At 46.5% G+C, this 22386-nt stretch overlaps 1 protein-coding gene across 1 annotated transcript; it reads left to right on the forward strand.

Moving 5' to 3' along the window:
- The first annotated feature begins 1507 nt into the window (after positions 1–1507).
- LOC8027002 (glutamine synthetase-like) lies at positions 1508–22042 on the forward strand. The gene is made up of 6 exons (XM_042294419.1): positions 1508–1570; positions 1692–1760; positions 1849–2026; positions 19078–19239; positions 19967–20253; positions 21563–22042. Exons 1-6 carry the CDS (start codon positions 1508–1510, stop codon positions 22040–22042), a joined length of 1239 nt encoding a protein of 412 aa, XP_042150353.1.
- The last annotated feature ends 344 nt before the right edge of the window (positions 22043–22386 follow it).

Consider the following 22386-nt stretch of genomic DNA (forward strand, 5'->3'; position numbering starts at 1 on the left):
ACACCGCGGGAACTGGTGTTCGTTTTCTCGTCTCCCCAAACTTTAGAACCAGTTGAAATAGAGAAAGATTTGAGAAACACACTGGGGAAAGGTCAGGAGGCAGCACTAAATTTTTATGCTTCAAGAAGACTATCCGTCGCCTTCGACGGATAGTCTCCCAAACCTGCGTGGCGACACTTTCCTAACAAATTGGACTCGACTATTAGAACTTTAGAACCAGGTGAAATAGAAAAAGATCTGAGAAACACACTGGGGAAAGGTAGCACTAAATTTTTATGCTTCAAGAAGACTATCCGTTGCCTTCGACGGATAGTCTCCCAAACCTGCGTGGCGACACTTTCCTAACAAATTGGACTCGACTATTAGAACTTTAGAACCAGGTGAAATAGAAAAAGATCTGAGAAACACACTGGGGAAAGGTAGCACTAAATTTTTATGCTTCAAGAAGACTATCCGTCGCCTTCGACGGATAGTCTCCCAAACCTGCGTGGCGACACTTTCCTAACAAATTGGACTCGACTATTAGAACTTTAGAACCAGGTGAAATAGAAAAAGATCTGAGAAACACACTGGGGAAAGGTAGCACTAAATTTTTATGCTTCAAGAAGACTATCCGTTGCCTTCGCACGTGCCTCACTTAAAAATATTTTTAAGAACTTCGAATGCAATACACATCCATATCTGAGGCTATTACACTCTTTAGCAAGGTTGTAACCTTTAAAATATTTACTTTGCACCTGATCATTGAATGCAATGTCTAAATTATGTATCGTTCTTTTTTTTTTCTTTAACATAGTTATATACCTCATTTTTTTCATTCTAGCTACTTATGTTTTTAAGCTGTAAATAAACATCTGTAAAAAAATAAAAAAAAGGGATCGGTGGCCGAGAGGCCTAGCACACACCAGGCACACACCAGCTCGGAGCACGTGGAGCGAAAGCTCGCGCTGCAGAAGCCAGGATCCTGGGTTTAATCCCTACCCCTGCCCGTTTCGATCTGGATGAACGTCGTACCGGCGTGCGGTCGTGTATCACTACTGCATGATGCACGTTAAAGTCTTCAGGCTAGCCGTTGTACTGCACTGGCTAAATTTTTCATCTACAGTTGGGAGACTCGTCGCTCGTTGAGGCAAACCAAGTTCTAGGCTGTATAAACATTCACACAACCCAATATGTTTTTGTTTTGTATGTTTTTTTGCGGAGAAGCTCGTACCTGCGGGGCTTTATTGTTTTTGTGTTTATGGACAATGGAATGGCACGCGTTCACTGGAATGCTTTGGCTGTGGGGATAACAGCCTAGAATTACTTGCTTGATTTTGCGCAGTGTAACAAATTGTACGAGTACAATAGTATAATCGACCTAGTGTGGACATTTATTTTATTTCTTCTGACTACAGGCTCGCTGCAATACCTTTTGAGGTAACGCGTTAGATATTTACCTTAAACGAACGTCGCCCAGGCTCGCGGTTTCTCACGTAAATGTCAAGTTCTTTAAAAAAGAATTCGGATGACGTTCTCCCAAAAGATCGACTTCGAACTCATTGCCGACCTGATAAACGGTAAATTGGATGTAGGTGATTTTATGCTCGAGTTATTGCCCAAGTGGCGAACAAGAAAAAAGAAGATGCGCCCATGTGGTAATGGGCTGATGGCAGAAGCGTCCGTTGATTGAGTCGGTGCCAACCTATGAGGTTGCCTGGGTGGGCGCAGCAATAGCTGTGCAGCCCTGGGCCAAACCAGCCGAAATTCATCTGGTCCAGGTAAAGGAGTCTCGTTATGGCAATGTCGCTATTATTCGGGAGGCTTTGGATGCTCGTTATGGCAGCTACGACTTTTCGTTAACTGCAGTTGCTGCCACCAGCCATGCCTGCCCTTAGCGGAACGGACAGGGCGACACTCTCATACTACCTGGGACTCCCTCAGCCCAAGGACCGTATCCAGTGCACCTACGTCTGGATCGACGGAAGCGGAGAGGCCCTACGCTGCAAGACGCGCACACTGGACTCTGAACCGACCAACCCTAAGGGTGCGTATTTATGATCGTTCCCAACAGACGTAGGAACGTGCACAAACTAAGTAAGAAATATTCGCAAATTCAGGCGTGCGTTTCCGCTCGTTTCTTAGTTCGGGGTAAAATGCTTCGTTGTGAATTCCCTGCGTATCCAGAGCCGCAAGAAACACTCAGGTGCATTTAGGTTCTTGCGTGTTTTCTTCTAATGTCTGGCTGAGTCAAAGCCGGAGTTGAGGATTAGCAGGAGAATGAGTGCCCTTCAGAAAAATGCCACCGTTGCGACTTCATCAGTTATGCAGCAGTCACGGACTGTATTCACTGGCGGCTGCAGGTTCCTCGCTGCTGAGAGCGAGCAGCTGACGGAGAGCTCCTAGAACGTTTTTTGCTACTTTTTTGCAGCGTGCATTCCACACCATCAACACTGCCGGCCTTAGCAACCTAAAAGTGTGAGCTCGTTTTGAACATGCGCCGTGAAGAGTGAACTCAAATCGGCATTAGGTGAATGTCCCCAAACCGCGAATTGATGCAATCCTCCTGGCTCTGGAAGTCTTCTAGAATCTGCAACGCGTAAGTTTTATCCCGGAGGGTGGACAAAAATGCTGATCACCGGCTGGTGAAACATAGAAAGACATTCGAGCATTTCTTTCTGTATTGTTGCACCTCTATATGCTATTTCTTTGTGTACGATTATGAACTTGAAAGGGAGCTTCCTGGAAGCCTTAAAGCGGCAGCTGACGTTTCTCTAAGAGACTTATCCTTGGAGAGGTTATGTCTCCAATGAAACCAGTTTGTCGCTTCCAGGAAGCTCCTTTTTAATTCTTCGCTTTGGGCCCCTGTGCGTTTTGCGCGAACATATGCTTAAAACATTGGGCATTATGAACACACATAGACGATTGTAAACAAGATATTCGGCTGCCGCCATTTCCCGCTAGTGTGAGCAAGCACTTGCAACTTCAAGTCGGCCTAAGCTAGGTTCACGTGCACGGTGCACGTGCTTGCACGTGTCGGGCACCACTCGGGACGCCATTTTGCAAACGACTATAAACATTAATCGCTTTTACGAGGTAGGTAAACATTTTCACGGGACCTGACAGAAAGAGCCAGACACACAATCTGTTCTGAGGTGTGCACCAATATGAAAAGCAACCTTCAGACTAACATTATATTCCTCAATTTTCGAAGGTATTTGTTCCTCGTAATTGACTATGTCCAAAACTATACTTATACCTTACCTCACTCGTTCAGTACACAGTTGCCAACAGTATCAATTCTTCATTGTTCAAGATTTTCCCCGGAATATCTCAATGTGCTAGTCTCACCTCTATGGGTTTTACCCTGCAGTAATGCTTGCTACTCGACATTACATCATTCATCGGGATTCTATCCTGCCAATGCGTTTTGTTCCGCGCAATTTTAGACCCCCAAGACAAAACTAAATTGCAAAATTCAACTCAAACTAATTGCATCGAAAAACGTGCCAAAGGGCATTAAATAATTACAAAATCAAAGTAACATCGTTCACCCGACCAACTCAATCGCTCATCATACTCTTACAACATCAAACAACATCAAAGTGACACCTGCTTTCTCTTACAAGTGCCCTGGAGTTAATCTATCATCAAGCCTGCCTTGGACGCTACGTGGTGATATGATCAATAACTGCTAATGCATCACGATAACTCGAATACATTAAACGAGATTTCGGCACAGCTCCTTCCTGCATACAAAAGCTGAGACATGAAACATACGTATGTCCCCAACTTTAATTTCCATCTTCCACTGATAACCCATGAAAGGCACACCTAACCAATCCCATGGAAGCAGCTAAAAAAAAAGGTTCGTTTTATAACTTCGTGATACCGGTACTCTGCCAGCGTTTCAGCACCCAAATCTTCACTCGGTATTCCCTCCCAAAAATTTCAGCGCAACATCGTACTGCTATGTCTTCTTATGCAAAGTGCCTTACAATGTCACCTTTTTTTTTTTTTTTTTATTACGCCGTGAAACCTAACTTTTTTACATCATCGTTGTACTACAACCACAGTAATAGTTTGAAGTGTTCCCAGAAACTATTCCTCGCCTTTAGTGGCTTTTTAGTACGACTCTCGTGTAAATCAACATCAACAAATCAAAATTTGCTACTCCAAATAAATAGAAGGCACTTAGAGGGAAAACAATGAACTTATCGGAACATGTCATTTCATATCTTCTCGTCTCTTGTGGCATCCATGATTACATGTTGTCGGCGGTTGGCGCGATGGAACTGTTTTCCCGGTGACTCGGTGCTTACTGTCGTATCAGCGTGTTGCCCAGGTCGCTTCGAACTCAGCCTTCGCAACCACGTGAACTAGACATTGTGCGTTTATCAACTTTCATCAGCACCGTAGAAGGTCGGTACGCAGTCCTTCCATCGCTTCCCCAAAAAAGGTCAAGCCTCTGAAAGCCCGCTTACTCTAACACATCGCCGGACGTTTTAAAAGGAGTGAATAAGAGTTGGGGTAAACCTTTCCGAGTCCAATGCTTGCCTGTTGAAACCCGAGCGTTGTGCACTGAGCTGGCACATGGCACGGCAAGGCCTGTTTAAGAGCGCCATATTTGACCAATTCTGGCGACACTTATAGGGGGTATTCACTGGACGCCATATTTGAGGGCGATGGCTAGAGCGCATGTTCAGAACAAGCTTACGTAATAGATTGCTAAGACCGGCAATCTTGATGGTGCGAAATGCACGTTGCAAAAGAACTGCGGACGCTCGTCGTCAGAAAGCGCTAAGCAATCATGCACAATTCGCCATTTCTTTTGGCAACAAACTCAGTGGCGCCATCTATTAGATAGCCCCGGCACACTGTCGGTTCACATATATTTTTTTTAATTCTTTACTTAAGATTTTTTTATCATATGAGTGAATTCAATCTGACAGTGCTATAAGAGGCCATTTCCAGAAGATAACATGTACAGTCGCCCAATTTTTTAAAAATATCACGCGAGCGTCGACCGCCGGGACAGCCAGCGCTGTGCCGCGGAGAAATGCGGCGTCACGAGAGAGATTAGGCGCGTGCGCACAAAGCTCTTTCCGGTGCGAGCGTCGTCTGCTAGGCTATTCTGTTGACCGCACAAGGCCCCTGTTCCTTATCTGCTGGCATAGCTGACCGCCTTTAAGCAAAGATCTGAGAAGCGCTTGCTTGCGTGATACCGTGATACTGCTCAGGCGTGAAAAAAACCGTGCGTCATCTCGTTTATTTTGTGTTTTTTTTTAATTTTTTTTTAGAGCGCAGTTTTTAGGCGCCCGTTTCCAGCTTGAGCGGCGTCGCCGTCGCCGTCGGCGTCGGCGTAACCACGCGTTGCATGCAACTCAAGTTGCATGCAACCGGAGTTGTATGCAACCTGGGAGTCACGTGACCCGGGAAGTCACGTGATTTTAGGGGGTCACGTGACCCCTCCCAAGGTCACCTCAAGGTCACGTGACCCCCCAAGGTCATGTGACCCCCCCCCCCCAAGGTCACATGACCCCTCGAGGTCACGTGACCCCCCCCCTCCCCCCTTTGAAGTCACGCGACAGCCCCCCCCCCCTCTCCCGAGGTCACGTGACCCCCTTCCCCCGAGGTCAGGTGACCCCTCTGAGCATATTAAAGAATGAGGGGAGGGGGAGGAGAAGGAGGAGGAGGAGGAGTCTATTCTTCCCTCAGTACCCTTCCCTTCTCCTCCTCAGGAGCTGCGCTCCCATTCGGCGTTACAGGCAGTTGTAAACGGCTTTCACTTTTTTGTTGGCGTTTACTTTGTCAGCACCAAAAAAAAAAAATACGATGACGCGACAAGCTGAATGCAACGATGCATTAAACTATACACCGTAGCCAATGCTACGAGCCATCAAAACCAATCCAGCGCTGTCACCTTGACACGTGACATCGTGCTTCCACGTGCAGTTGTGCCGAACAGGAAGGCCGCGTGACACACTCTTAGCGATGGACTATAGCCAAGATGGCTCGTAGTGTCGGCTGCGGTAAATCGGCACAACGCGCTCCTTTGCTACGGAGCAGGGGCTGTGTGCGATCAGCGGAACAGCCTAGCAGACGACGCTCCCCGGAAAGGGCATTTTGCGCACGCGCTTAATCTCTCCCGTGACGCCGCATTTCTTTTCGCACGGCACTGTCCGTCCCAGCGGTCGACGCTCGCGTGATATTATTAAAAAATTGGGCGACTGTAGATTTGATTTCGCAAATACTGGGAAACCTGCCGTCTAGTTGAGAACCGGTTGTGGTTGGGGGCTATTTGCACACTGACGCCACCAAGTTTCAACTCAGGCGAGAAAAAGCGAGTAGGTCGCTGGAGTCGCGAATACCTTTTTGCTAAATTATCCAAGCACCAAGGAGCGCATGCGAGCGGAGAATACGCGCTGTACGTTGTGGCTTCTGCAGCAAAACTCTTCAACAGCAAAAACATAAAACAGGAGGTAGTGTGGAAAGGCGCTTTAAACGCTCTATTTTAAATGAAAAAAACAAAAAAACGACGAAGTGAGTCGGCTGAAGAAAGACATTTTTCTCTCCCGCTAATTTTTAGTGGAAGCACTCTAACCAAGAACCACGCACCGAAACGTGGACAACAAGAAACAGGGGGCACCCCGCTTTGGGGGCTCCATACACCACAAGCATGAAATCCAGCACCAAAACCGCTAGGCCTAAATCTACCACGGAAGTGGTAAGTACTCATGTCTCCCAAGATGAAACAAATCAAACAAACGTACCTCAAGCCATAAAAAAACGCCAAGGTTCAACTTGAGGGCACACCACTGAAAGACCTAGTCACGCAGAACTAGGAGTTTTCCCGAACGTGCTTCCAAATTAAGGACAGGCTGGAGTAGTTCTTCGCTGCATACTTACAATCATCTCAGGCGCAACTTGACGACGTACCCAGCCCAGATAGGACTGCGAACCAATACAACGACAAGAACACACAAGACGCGACAGCCGCACTCTCGGCTCAATCGATGGAGACTCAAGAGTCAGACACGCCCACCACCGAAACGAACGCCGAATCAAAGCCAAACTTGTACGGGGAGACGTACAAGCGCAAGCGCGCCCCGGATTCTACAAACGCCGCAATGAGTAACCGACGCGTGCGAGACCCAAACCTCCTCCGACCTAGACCACTGTATTTAGGCCGACATGTAAAAAAGGTGTCGACATCTTCTCCACCCGAGCCATAAGCGATCCAGTCAAAACCACCGGTGTGCAGACACTTAGCGACCGTCATGGTCAACAACAAGTCGAACACAATCGTTGTAACAACCAAGAACGCATCTGTTGCGCACGACCTCCTCGACGTGAGGGAAATTTCGACCAAAGACGGTGGCATGGCAGTACAAACATACCAAGAGCAAGTTCCCGACGAGGTCAAAGGTGTCGCATACATCCGTAGCAGTGACGAAACAGACGCGATCGTTCAGGGTTACATGACTTGCAGGACGCATCAAATTTTGGCGGTACGAATCATAGGCAGAAAAAAGAACACTATCGTGATTACGTTCGAAGCTACCACAAGAGCGGTATTGGTCCAATTTTGTGGAGAAAGCTACAAGGAGGAACCGGCCGGTGGTCTGCTTCTCATTTCCCGCCATCCAACACAAATCGGACGTGTGCCTGAATAAGATTCCACGCTGCATAAACTGCGGCCACGTACACGAGGACATGGGAGACTGCAGTGCAAAACTCCACTGTATCAACTGCAACGGTGAACACTCGGCCATCAGCAAAGACCGCCCCAAATAAGCTCTGCCCCCTCGCACAGGGTTGGGGTGAGCCACATCGCGCAAAGTCAAAAAGAAAATCGACCAAAACCCAGCAGTACTCAGACGCAACTTGGCCGAGTCTCCAGCCCTCACCCAGCTCCGGAGTACCTCGGCCACCGTCTTCAGGGATATTATCTTCCTGGGTGCACGATGGCAAGAACAGCTCTCGCGAGCAGAACGCAATCGGCACAACGCAATAAAGGACGGACAGTAACAACGGACACTAAACTTCGAAAGTTCCCGAATATAAAGCAATCTAATTTGAAAACAGACACCGCCAACGTCCACCAAGTCGAAGACAAAATGAGCAGAATAGAAAAACCACTTGAAGAAAGAACGCGCTGAATAAAAGAGCATTTAAGCCAGCTCAATATTGCCTTCAACGCAAAATTCTCAAGGCCAAGGCTCACGCACTCCACACTGAAAACCACGGCGGCTACAAAACGTGATTTTTGGTCCTTCAATAAAACTGCCGAGGATACGCATTCAATGCAGCCAAACTGAAGCTCCGCATTGAACACATGAAGCAAGGAAGGCGTACAGTTGTCCTACTACACGGAACGAGGTACGAAAGCATCACGCTATCTCGCTTCAAGACCTATACGGAACCCATAGTTCGCTGGGGGAGGCACTCACTTGATCGAATTACGTTTTAGCGAACGCGCACGTTTTACCGAATGACACTTTAGCGTAAAGTCGGACGCCGCGAAGCGGCGTTTTCGGGTGGGCCGAATGGGTTCAGATTTTTGTAATGAGCCGCCGCGGACTGTCGCCGCGAAGGGGCGTAAAGCGCAGCGCGGCGGATGGGTTAACGCGCGCCCCCGTTATTCGCTGAAACGTCGATTCGCTCAAACGTCGCTGTTCGCTAAAGTGTCATTCGCTCATGTGATATGGACCCGTCCGCTGCTGGGACGGAGCCAGAGGCGGCTCCAGTGACTACAGCAAAAAAAGCGGCAACAACGACAGACCACCGAATGCCGTCGCGGCGCTTCCCATATGCGAAACTGTCCCACATTCCCAGCTGGATACGAAAAGTTTCTGCAGCGCAGGTAGAGAGGTCGTAGCAGTTAGAATCAAACTCATAAAGACCCATCTAACCATAGTCACAACCTACGTCCATCCCCATAGAACCGAGGTTGACGACAGCGATTGTGTCACCCAGCTCGGTAATATAAGAGGTCCAGAAAGCCTCGTACTCGGAGGGGACTTCAATGCCCACCACAGACTGCTCTGCCCTTCGAGGAGTTTCCGAACACCACAGACCTCGGCTCGCGAATTCAAACGACCGCGAAGCTAGCGATGATCACATACTCAATCAAAGTGAACGACTCCAATCTCGGCCTTCATTTGCTGAACTTCTGGGCAAGGAGGCTCCAAGCACAATAGAGCTATGAAAGGGCCAAGAGGAACATAAGACTGAAATAAAGCTCAACATCGCCACGACCAAGCCTCGACGAGGCACCATCAATATCAAGATAAAAAGGTGGAGGAAACATTGCGAATTCTTCAACGAAAAGACAGGAGCTAGACGGATGTGGCGCTCCTTTAAGGGCAGAACCCGGAAAAGGAAGGCCAAGTGCACAAATCAAAACCTCGCAATCAAAATGGGACTAACTGAAGAAGCACTGGCCGTTCCCGCCAGCGAAGAATTCTTCCCACAACCTACATCCTCCATTCTGGAAACGAAGAAAAAGGCCGCCGAGCCACGACCTCAATTCGAAATTTAAACTCCCATGGACACTCCTCTTGTCATGGGAGAGCTCGTCGCTGCGCTAGAATCCACATGCAGCACCACGCCGGGCTCCGACAAAATTACCGACAGGGCGCTCCGTAGCTTTCCAAAGCAAGGCATGAAATAATTTTTGGATGCAATCAACCAACTGTGGACGTTAGGGCGTGTACTAGAGGAATGGAAACATGAAACGGTAATACCAATTCCGGAGCTGGGCAAAAAAGTGGACTCGATTTAAAACCTGCGACTTATCTCCCTCACATCCAACCTCAACAAAACCATGAAACATACGTTCCTCGCTCGCATCGCCTGGCAAATCGAATACGGGATTCAGACCCGGATTCTCCACGCAAGATAGCCTCGCCTTAATACACAAGGGTATTCTAGCCAAGAGACCCGGCCTTCAGCCAAAAAACGTTGGTCATAATTGACGTAAAAAAGGCTTTTGACTCCGTACCGCATGAAGCCGTAATTAAAGATGCCATCAACGGGGGCCTGCGCGGCCACTGCCTGAAGTACATCTGATCGTTCTTGGAACGTCGAACATGTGAAACAGCGGTTGACCCTACCAAGGGACCTCAGACACTAAACGAGATCGGACTACCGCAGGGAGTGGTCATCCTCCCGGTACTCTTTAACATGATACTGGCGAAACTGGCATTTATGTTCGAAGAAATACCGAATCTCGGATTCATTATTTACGCCGATAATGTAACTATCTGGGCGAAAAGCAGCGAAATTGAGACGCAGTTAAAAATGCTAAAACAGGCGCTAAATGTCACCCAGCGTTTCATGGACAACGCCGGTTTCAAACTCTCTACAGAGAAAACCAATTACTCATGAGTAACCCAAGAAAAAAAAAGGAGAACCTAGAAGATAGAAGAAAAAATACAACTTTCTATTGACGGCACAATCATTTAGCGGCACCTCACGATCGGGATTGTCGGGGTCCTTTTCGACGAAAACGGCAAAGGAGACGAGTGATGCCTACTTGAAAGAAAGAATGGAAGAACACACGAAATCTCATCTCTAGTAAGTCACGGGGTGCGCAAGAAAGAACCCTCAAAAACTTGTAAGCGCACTCGTAGTGCCTAGGGTGCTTACGGTATCAACTACTTGAATTTGACTGAAGCCAAGCACGTAGGGCTAGAGATTCTTAACCGCGATGCCATGCGCGCCATTGCTTGACTACCTAAATCGACGAACCGTGAACTATACGCCATCGCCGGGGTCAACACACTCAAAAAACTAGCAAAAGAAAATAAACTAAGTCAAATTTTGCGACTACAAAAGACGACTACGGGAGAAAGGGAGAGCGGAAACTTTATTGTTCCCACCATTTTCCGGTGCCCGGTTACATTCACCACAGCTCCCCCAACACAGCACTAAGGTGCCTTCATGTGCGCTTCAGAGTAATGCCAACTGCCTGTTTCCCTTTCCTACAACCTCTTCCACCGCCATTTTGTTCCTCTCATTGTTTCCCCGTGCGCGGAAAGTGATCTTGGTGTCCATCGGTTCTCCCATCCGAGAGGGAAAATGCTAATCCTCCCTCCGTGGGTTCCACAACGCTGCTCCAAACTTGTGAGATAAGGTGCTTGTTTCCGGGAGGGTTATAAGACCCACGGATTATCGCCGAGAACCAAAATGGCTGCTGTTTTGTCGGTGAGCGGTATTACAAAGGGCGGCATCACCCTAGCTAGCAAGGCGCACATGAAGGCTCCCTGCACAGCACGGGCGTGCTGTACGAGTATAGGGCCAAGTTCCCCCAAGATTATGGGAGAGGAGACGAGCCAACCTGCCCAGTCAGGGGTTCGCGAGAAGGTTGGAAAAGTATAGAGCAGGAAAGTGAGGGAGGATTGGGCATGGGGACGATGCCAGGGCATGTCTCCATTGGAAGGGTAGTGCTGGCATTTGGGACATGAGGGGGATCAGGAGTGGCTCTGCATGTAATGTATTAAGTGAGGGGTGAGATGGGAAGAGGTCTGAGCTCTCCGGAGAATGGAGGCGTCCTTTCTGCTGAAGGAGGCGGGAGGAAAAGGAAATTTTGTCATTGCTTGTCTGCGTTCTTGTACAAGGGCGGTTCTGTCTTGAAGTAGAATTTTGCGATAGAAGCTTGGACTGGCCAAGCCTCTGAGGGTCCCGGTGAGCGCTCATCGCGGGTGAGCGTGTGCGCGCGTATTCATCACTGATACTGTGGTCCTTTTTCTTCTTTTCTTTTTAATACCTTGTCTTCACGCGGGGTTCAATTTTCATGGCTTCCTTTTTTTTCCTTTTCTCTTCTGTCTAAATAAATCAGTTGGGAGTCAGCGCTCTTTCGTTCTACGGTCCTTTTCTCTTCCGCCAACGTTTTGTGTGCTGTGTAATATTAGTGATGTACCAACTAGCTCAAATTACCACTTTATTACGTCATTTCTGTTTTCGGAGGCCCAGAAATGAGTATGGAGATAGTTAAGTTTCGGTTTCTTTAGTTCTTTCGTGTGCACAAAATTACGCGTCACAAATGTCTACAAAACATTGGACAGCGTGCTAGGTTCCCAAGAAGCCTAAAAATACCATTTAAGAAATTAATTGAAATCGGCTTCATTGTTTTTTTGAGTACTGTCATATTTTCTAATAAATTAAAGATTGCAATGGAGTCGATGATTCACAAAGGATGTGATCAATTTGTCCTAAGCAATTACGGACGAATCATGGTTCCACCGATTTTCTCAAAACTCAGAGCAAGTTATCAATGCACGGATCTTAAATTTTTAAGGCAAGATATTGTCATGGCGGAGTGACAGTAGGGCTTTCAGAAGCAAACAACATCTGAATTGGCGCTTTAAAATATCAGTATTAAAATAACTGACACTTTCGAGCTCAAGTTGCGTACAGTGGGAGGGTTTCTTGACTTCGAAAAAGCTTTCGATTCAATGAAACGCAATATTATTTTGCATATAAATGTTTAACTGTGGAATCAGAGGAACGTATCTCAGTCGAAGGGGGTTCATTTGGATTCACCCGCTTGTCACTTAATGGGCTCATTTTGCTACACAAGCCGGAGTGTTCATTAATGCACGGGAATATTGATTGTTTGGGAGGTTAATAATGGCGACGCCATAAAGGTCGCACAGTCCTTGAATTTTCCCTGAGAGCATTGTAGATTTTAATAAAATCCAGGATTATGATTGTTTTGACAGTGTTCAGCGCCTCTTGAGGCAATTTTAATATTAAAAGGGCATAGAAGATAAAAGCGACAAAACGCACGGTAGTACGTACTAAAGACCTCTCCTATCTTAACTTCAAACCCCTGGCAGGACGACGAAAGGTCGTGGTATTTTTCGTATTGGTGTACATAATTTTGACCCGAAAGTTCTCGCTATATTTGTTTTCAATCGGTCCAACAAGATGGCGACACCAGCACCAAATCCCCCAATCCACATCATTTGTTGCTGCTGCTGTTTTCACTAGGGATGTCGCGAACCACCCCAAGTTCGATTTCAAAAGATTTCGATATTTGCGAAGCGAACTGAGGGTCGATTTCGAAAAATTTCGATATTTTCGTACCGACCGAGGTTCGAATTCGAAACATTCGCTACTTCGATCACAGTGGAGTTTCGAATTCGAAAAGTTCGAAGCTTTCACGGTTTCTAAAATTTCGAATTCGAAAAGTTCGAAGCTTTCACGGTTTCTAAAATTTCGAATTCGAATATTTCGAATATTTTTTTGCTTCAAGTTCGATAAATTCGAAGATATCGAAATTCTTTGGAAATAAAATTCGAAAACTTCGAACGCTTCGAATTTTTATAGACATGAAGTTTGAACAATTCGAATATTTCGAATTTCTTTCAGCATAAAGTTCGAAAACTTCGAAAGTTTCGATTCTCTTTTAACGCTAAATTCTAAAAAAAAATTTGAAGATTTTGAATTCCCTTCTAGTCCAAGTTTTCAAAGTTCGAAGTCTGGTTTTCAAGTTCCTCCACAGTTTGTTTCAAATAACGTTTTCACGACTCACTGGTTTTCACAAAATCAAGTTTAGAAACGTTAGGGTGTGATATCTAGATTCTGCGAGTTGGTCAGGCAATTAAATGAGACGACGAGTGTCCCGGATGTGCTGGAATATTTGCCAGTGCAGAGTGACGTGTGACCATAGATCAGTAATTGTGACCGCCAGCCCGGGGGGTGGGGGGGGGGGGGGGGGAGGGGAGGTCTTTAACCTGCATCACGCAGTAGTGATCACACGAACACACTGTTTTACGAGACTCATCCAGTTCTAAACGGCCAGGGACGAGCAGGAGGTTGAGGCTCAGAAAAACCTTGAAGCGATCTGGCAAATTACCTCGCCACCCCTTGCACGCTGGTAGTAATCCGATCGAACGCCGCCCGAGTGACGCTGGCATGTAGTAAATTAAGTTTGTAATTGTCCTTGAGGTTTATTTTATGGGACGGAGGAATCGCCTCGCAAAAAGCCGACACAACTCGAGGTCGAAGAGCGTTCTACCATACAAGTGGCGTCGGAAGAGGAAAAACGGGGAGAAGAGGGTAGGGGGGGGGGGGGGGGGGGGGAGCTTATTTTAATTTGAAATTATTTATGCATATGTATAGCTACTGTCGCTCTTCACTGCATAAAAGATTGCGTAGATGGTCATTGGTAGAAACTCGTTGTCAGAAGGCACTACTCGTTACGTGCTTAGTGGTTCGGAAGTTCAAAGTTATGTCTTTTCGACCTAAATACCTGTGCCAATAGTAAAAAAAAGAAAAGGAAAAATAAATGAATGCGGGGATAAAAAGCTGGAGAAAAAAAAAAAAAACTCAAGAATTCGCCGGAAGGGTTGTATTCTTGCATATTCAGAGGTTCAGAACTTCGAAACAAGTTTCTTTTACCAAAAGGTGTACAGGCTGAAAGAAACACGTCCCAGGAACGTGATGCGAAAAAAAAAAAAGTTTTCTTTTCATGACGTGCTGAACTTGAACACTATTAGAAATCTTCTTCCATGAAATAATTTATTCCTTAACGTGAAAAAACAATAAATACATTATTTTGTAATCTGCAGATGGCAATGATATGCACTGTCTGTGGTGTTAATTTAAATGCGATACCTCAAACAACTTAGACGAAAATAAATATCAAGTTTAGGGCATAATTGCATGTAGATACATGTTTGGACATTTCTTCGAAACTCACGTTGAATAACAATAATCCCATCTTAACACGGCACTTACCTAGGCTATACATAGATCATTCTTAAAAAAAAGTATAACATCTTTACCACAAATAGCTTCGGCTACAGCGTCCTTCAAATCTGGCACAAACGATAATCGTCAAAAACCCGTCGTCCTTCCTCGCCCCTTCGGGAATTCATTTCTTTAAAACTAAGCACGCCAGAACATTGAAACCAACGGCATTGTCTTTCGTAAGGAACGCAGCACCGCGTGTAAAAGTTAAAAAAAAAAAAAATTACGAATGTACCTTACTTCTTGAATTCAAATGAAACCGTCCGCTGGTCTTTCGAAGTTCGACGAACGTCGAACTTTTACTCTAAAAGGTCGAAGTTCGTCGAACTTCTGACTTTTCAGGATTCGAAAGTTCGAAACCTTTAGAATTCTCTTGATAAATAAGTTCGAAAGTTCGAAATTCATGGAATTTTTTGGTCAGTCAAGTTTGGAAGTTCGACAAGCATCGGACTTTGCAGCGCAATAAGTTCGAAAGTACGAAAAGATCGAATTTTTTAGCGTCGTAAGTTCGACGGTTCGAAAAGCGCCGAACTTCTTAGCTTAACAAGTTCGAAAACTCGACTTCCGTCGAATTTTACGATGTAGACTATGGGGAGCACGACCACACGACCGAATCGATTGGTGCTCGGGCTCCGACTGCCCGCACGTTTTTAATTTGCGCGTGACCCGCGTCACGGAGCTCGTGACCCGAGCTCCGTGCTGCGGCCATCGTTGCGGGCTCCTACATAGACAATTCGAAAAATCGAAATCTTTCGAACCTTTCGAACCGCTTGATTTGATCATCGAAACTTTGATTCGATCATCAAAACTTCGATTCGAAAAACGTTCGCGGCATCCCTAATTTTCACGAGCTTGTACGAACGGCGACTCGCGGAGGTCAGTTTTGCCGCTTTGCCAGATAATGGTCTGTGTAAAATTTCTGTCTTCTGCACCACACAAAATATATATATATATATATATATATATATATATATATATATATATATATATATATATGACCGATGAGAGGCGATGAATGCAGGACGTAGTGCTGCAATTGGCCATGTGCAATGTCTCGCCGCCGCGCAACGCGCTTCACTTTCAAATGCAGAGTGATAACAACCGATTCCACAACCAATGCAGCCAATCCAGTGATAAGAACCTGCCCTGTAACCCCGCAATCCGCGAGTCCCTAGGTCAGAGCAGAGTCAGGTGCCTTCAGTGAAGCCCCGTGATTTGGAAGCGGCATCAAGTCATCAAATATGCCAAAGCGCGAACCTTGTGCATCATGCAAGCTACCTGGGGGGCAAGACCGCGGCAGCAGAAATGCGCTTCGATAAGAAACCGAAACCTGGAAACGCATCTAAATTGAGCACCTCTACCGAACGCCATAAAAGGCTGCACCTGCATTATACTCTTCTAAAAAAAGTTTATTTACTTGCTTTCAATTATGTATAGCAAGTTTCGCAGTGGAGCCCTATATGTATTTCCACTAAAAAATTAATTAGTAAACTTAGTTAATTATTTCGCAAATCAGTATGTTTGTGTGACTCTCGACGTCCTCCAAGGCAGGTAGTTTTTCCCTGCAAAGCTTCGTTTTATCTCGAACAGCTTATTTTTAGAGATTTTTTAAAGCTTTTGCAGAAACGCCATGTATATATAATGTGAAGGAAGAGGGTAGAGACTGATTATTGAATTCATTGCATCGAAGACATTTGCAAGTTGAAATAACGTCCTACGTTGCTACTGCAGCTCGGAACTAGCTTGGACCCTTAATTCATCAAATGGCCGGCGTCTATCAAGTTAAGCTAATTTGAAACTAACAGTACACAGATTATAGTTCAATTAAAATGCAAAGGTGCAAACGAGCTGGACAAGAATGACGAAAATAATCCCTGGAGAAGGGGAACATGAGGGACAAAGGACAAACACCAATCTCCAAACACAGCTAGGTGACTGGTGCGCGACCGAAAAAATCCGCCTGGTCCGGGTATCGAACCCGGGACCTCTCCATTACAGGTGGAGCGCTCTACCAACTGAGCTAACCAGGGGTTAGACGTCAGTAGAGCAGACGGGTTTTGTAACCTTAAATCGCAAGCTTCACCCTTGTTGGTGTTAGACTGGTGGCAGCTGATAAAACCCGTTTGCTCTACTGACGTCTAACCCCGGGTTAGCTCAGTTGGTAGAGCGCTCCACCTGTAATGGAGAGGTCCCGAGTTCGATACCCGGACCAGGCGGATTTTTTCGGTCGCTCACCAGTCACCTAGCTGTGTTTGGAGATTTATGTTTGTCCTTTGTCCCTCTTGTTCCCCTTCTCCAGGTATTATTTTCGTCGTTAACAGTACACAGAGAGCTGGCCAAGAATTGAGTCCTCCAAAACCAGTGGACGGGATTGTCTTATCAATTTTTCGCCATCATCCTTTTCCATTTCCTAACTTAAAGCAATAAAATCAATAATCCCCCTCTTCCCTCATCATTCTCAATAATCCTACGGCTGTACTTCTCAGCCTTACTTCACTCCCCATATATATATATATATATGCATGTCCGGCACTGCCTGTAGCGGCTACACCTGTTGGGTGCGCACGACAGGCGGCCCCGAAGCGGCTTGGTGGCTCTGTTATCGCGGGGCAAAGAAGCCCATCTCGTAGACATGCCTACTTCTTTGGCGTCGTCGGTTGACAGGAATGGGTGATAAATCAATAAAATCTCACAGATCTGGCAACAAATTGGTACCGACAAGTTCCGTTTGGTGTGCTCCTCCGAGTGCATAGTGCAAGTTTCTTTATAATCTAAAAAAAAAATAGTTTTTTTTTCCAGTTTTTTTTTTTTCTAGTTTCGACTTTGAAGTGCGGAGAATTGCGCAGACACGTTCACACCAGTCGATTGCCAGCCACGAACACCAAAAAGCGAGATAGACCTTAAAAATTTATGAACGCCCCACTGAAATACACACTCGGTCAATGTCTGATATCTCATTATGTGCAGGCGCCAATTTTTCAGGCTCATTATGAAGCAAGTTCATAGCTGTATTCATAAACCGCGATATACCTCTATAAATATATTATGCATACTGTTTTGTGTTCCTTTCGATTTCGAACTCCTATGTGTCTGCTCGTAAGATGCAATTAGGGCACTCCTCTTTGATCCTTGCCGCTGGAAAAGGAACCAGAGCGCTGTTTAAGGTCGGGTACATCAAACGGAAAAGTTAAACGCAAATATTTGTTTGTTTGTTTGTTTGTTTCTTTGTAATTCTCGCTAACAGCTACATGCCCTTTCCGGTGGTACATACCAACAAAAACAAGACATCTAACACTCTAACAATACGTGTACACACATAAAAATACTGACGGAGGCAGGGATAGGCAGTATTACAAATACAAGTATTTGAAATACGTATTTTAAATACTTTGTGTATTTTGCATTTGTATTTAATTACAAATTGGGTAATGTATTTGACGTGCGTATTTAAATACCAAAACGTGGGTATTTCAAATACAATTGTAATTAAATACAATTTTGTGGGCGAAAATACATTTGTCAAATTTATTGTCACTTTCCAGAGCAGGGAGAAAACTGCGTTCTGCACCGAATGCAGTGTCTCTCAATCAAGCACAAGCGTTTAGTGACTCTGTGATTACTGTGCTAGTCCAGGGCAAGTATAGTGACGAAATCGACGTTCACAGGCACACAGGCTAAATAAGTGCCTGTGACAACTTGTGATGCTTTCCAGCCTGATTTGCATCCATACTTTTGCCTGGAATGTTCTAAATGCGCGGGTCGTCCAGATTTTCGTAACTGATGAGAGTTGCAACAATAAAAAATTCTTTAGCTAGTGCTGCGCGTCTTGGTCGTCTCGGTTCTTTGTTGGTCTACAGACTCTATACCAAAATGTAATCGACAAAAAAAAAGCTGCTTGAAGCTCTTTATTTTTTTCACCTATAACGTCCAAGCTGATTACAGTTTTTGTGATTATATTTTTATTACGTTACTAGAGCCTCGTACACTAACTTCCGAGTGTGCGATGCAAAATTAAAAAGGGATACCCAGAAACCCGTTAAAGGTGCCCTGAAGTCGCTGACGCAAATTTTGAGAAATGTATTTGGAAAAGTATTTGGAGGAGACCAAATAGATTTGGTTGTATTTGTATCTTGTATTTAAATGCTTTTTTGGAAATGTAATTAGATTTGTAATTAAATACATTTTTGACGAAGTATTTTGTATTTGTATTTCGATACATATTTGCATGTATTTTGCTCATGCCTGGACGGAGGTAAACATTTTATGCTAATTCGGGCATTACGAGTAGAACTAAAAGTATTAAAAGTTAACAGCGATGCATGGGTGGCTGTGCAGAGCTTCCGATTTGGAATTTCGACGGTTCGAGCACGGGCCAGGCGGACGGCTCCAACTCCGACGTCCACCTGTACCCTGTAGCGCTGTTCCGGGATCCTTTCCTCGGAGACCCCAACAAGCTGGTCCTCTGCGAGACGTACAAGCACGACCACACCCCGCACGGTACGCGGCCCTCAGTACTCTTTCCACAATTCAATGCCATCCAGTGGTTCCAAAATCAAAAAAGTTCTTCTCATGCTCATGGCGGTAAAAAGGTATTTCGTCGGGACTCCGTCAATATTGTACATCAGCAGCAGACAGGAACGTGTTCTTTACCATACATGTTTTTCTCGATTCGTTTCTCTTTTGACGGTGGCAAGAACGCTGCCGTTCTGTACAAGTTGCTGACTTGGCCAAAGCCCCTGATAAAACTCATCATGTCAAGGGGACTGAGAGCCCAGTGTGTTTCAAGGGATTAACAGGCGCGAATTCAGCATGGCGATCTGCAAACATCACAAAGTCTCAGGCTTTGTGCTCCTCGCTTCGATGCATGCCTTCAACTTCTTCCTTCATGAACCACCCGATGGCCGCCATCAGCATGCGACAGATGCACTCAGACGATGATGATGATAGTAATCGAAGTTGCCAGACGAATTTTTGAAAAGGGTTGATATTCGGTCGCGTGTTAAGAAACGCAGGACAAGCTCCTTCCCCAAAACCCTCCGCCTTTTTTTTTTTTTTTTGTGTGTGTGTGTTTTTTTTTGTTTTTTTTTCTGCAGAGCGAGTGCTGGAAACGAGGCGTGTGGAGAGTAGGAAATTACAAATTATAGCGAGCAGAGGGGTTCTTGGGAGCGGCTTTTCGTGCTTTTCTTATCGGAGACTATCTGAGTGAACCGATGGGTCGACGCAGAGTCCAACAAGCGGCATGCCTGCAAGGAAGCCATGGACCGGGTGAGGGAGCTCAAGCCCTGGTTCGGTATCGAGCAGGAGTACACGCTGCTGGACATAGACGGGCGTCCGTACCGGTGGCCCAAGCAGGGCTTCCCGGGACCCCAGGGTCCCTACTACTGCGGCGTGGGGCCGGACCGCGCCTTTGGCCGAGAGGTAGTCGAGGCCCACTACAGGGCCTGCCTCTTCGCCGGCGTGCGAGTTGCCGGGACCAACGCCGAAGTCATGCCTGCGCAATGGGAGTTTCAGGCGCGTATTTCTCTTCACATTCCCTGCTTTTAGAACTGATGCACTCTTTCTCCGCGCCCCGGACATGATTATGAAATGACCTCCTCAGTGCATGGCTAGCATTCACGTCATATCAGCGGTCATGTAGGTGGCCCTGATAAATTAAACGCGCCTCCCGTTCAACCTGCCCGACCGGCCCGACGCGACCTGTTCTCGGTCGCCATATTTGTCCGGGTTGTCGACCGTATAGGTAACTGAAGCGAGAAGGTGTGCTCCGCAACCCAATCGTTTCACAATTCCTTGTTTTTCCCCCGGCGTATCGTTTTTAGAAAGCACTTGTTTATAATATTGAGACAAAATTATTGTATTTATCTAGTTTGCACCCAAACTATGCTTGTCCATGATGCGCACTGCAGGTATCTATATTTTATCCCGGACAATAGCTCACCAGATATTTCTCAGATTTGGGAAAACGTTCACCGCTTTCACTCGTGAGTCCAGACAAAAACTCACCGAAAACACGATACAAGAGAGAGCGCAATGCTTTTTAGAGAGAACGATACGTAAGCGCGCTTGTGAAATGAAAGCGCCGCTCAGGACAGACATTTTCTGTCCCTATTTCTTCTTTCGACTACCTATAATTTTTCCTCTTCTTACCCCAGTCTGGTGTTAATCTCACCATAGTAAACTTCCAACTGCTCGCTTGCGCACTAATTGTATTTTCGGTAAACCTATTGGTGCCTACCGCTTCGGTTTTTCTCGCAGTTAGCGCGAAACAGAGCATACTAACCGGCATTAGCTAAGTTCCTCACGTGACTCTACTCTGTTTCATACTTAGCGTGCGACGCTGTCAAAGCTACTGTCGCGAGCGTGGGGCTTCATCTCGTTGATCATTTGCACCCATTCTCGCGCAAACAAAGCCATAGATGAAGCCACGCGGTCGCGCCAGTAGCTTTGGCAGCGTTGCACGCTAAGTATGAAACAGAGTAATAGCGGCGAGATGTTTTGGTGGCGCCCTCCCGTGGCTTCCTTTCGTGACGTCATTACCTTGCGAACAACAAGGTCGATGGTGTTTGCAATGAGCATGGTGGAAGCTTGAAATCATTGCCCCCCCAAAGCGACACTGTCAACACCATCAAAATTCAAGCTCTTACATTCTTCTTATTTTCGTCAATGAGAAATCCTTTCCTTACGTCATAGTCAGCATTCGGCCAATCATGGCTGGCCGACCACAGCGACGCTTTCGATCGCGCACGTCGCCAATAGCTCTTTTCAAGATGCACACCGCGAAGAACTAATAATTTTAATTTGACGAAGAACGCGCATGCAGGTGGGCCCCTGCGAAGGCATCTCGGCCGGCGACCAGCTGTGGATGGCCCGTTTCATCCTGCAGCGGGTGGCCGAGGACTTCGGCCTCCTGGTCACCCTGGACCCCAAGCCGGTGTCCGGAGACTGGAACGGCGCCGGGGCCCACACCAACTTCAGCACCCTGCCCATGCGCCAGCCGGGCGCCGGCATCGCGCACATCGAGCGCGCCATCGAGAAGCTGGCCCTGAAGCACCGCGAGCACATACGTGCCTACGACCCCCGCGGAGGCCGCGACAACCAGCGCCGGCTCACCGGTCAGCACGAGACGTCGAGCATCGACGACTTCTCGGCCGGCGTGGCCGACCGCGGGGCCAGCGTCCGCATCCCGAGGCAGGTGCACCAGGACAGGTCCGGCTACCTCGAGGACCGCCGCCCGGCTTCCAACTGCGACCCGTACTCCGTGACCAAGGCAATCGTGTGCACGGTCTGCCTTCCGGAATGAGCGCCCCAGTGCGTTCCGAGCCGTACGCGGTCGCATTAGTCGAGGCGCGTTCTGCGCTTACCTAGGAATTAATGTCCTATAATATTTGATTAATTAAAATTTGCGCTCATTGCATCGATTAAATGTTTTTCAAACCGCAAAGTAAAACCCTGGGTTTCACCTTTCATGACTTTTTTTGTCTAAGTTAGTATAGGCAGCAGTGTTTGTTTCGAGTACTGCGTAGAATTATGACATTTAATCTAAGGCAAATAAATCATCATACCCACCTCATGAGGAGTGTTCGAGTCAACATAAAAGCAAGGGGATAAATGTCTCATTTTTTTCGGCGAAATGTTGAAAAGAAC

The sequence above is a fragment of the Ixodes scapularis genome, unplaced genomic scaffold, assembly GCF_016920785.2.
Source record: "Ixodes scapularis isolate PalLabHiFi unplaced genomic scaffold, ASM1692078v2 PGA_scaffold0__279_contigs__length_252992795, whole genome shotgun sequence".
Lineage (NCBI taxonomy): Eukaryota > Metazoa > Arthropoda > Arachnida > Ixodida > Ixodidae > Ixodes > Ixodes scapularis.

What these genes read in the sequence shown, in the direction of transcription:
- LOC8027002 (XM_042294419.1), top strand. Translation starts at nt 1,508, where the DNA reads ATGACGTTCTCCCAAAAGATCGACTTCGAACTCATTGCCGACCTGATA. An exon ending in TGAACCGACCAACCCTAAGG is followed by an intron (nt 2,027 to 19,077) that starts GTGCGTATTTAT and finishes GTGGCTGTGCAG; the next exon opens with AGCTTCCGATTTGGAATTTC. An exon ending in CTGCGCAATGGGAGTTTCAG is followed by an intron (nt 20,254 to 21,562) that starts GCGCGTATTTCT and finishes ACGCGCATGCAG; the next exon opens with GTGGGCCCCTGCGAAGGCAT.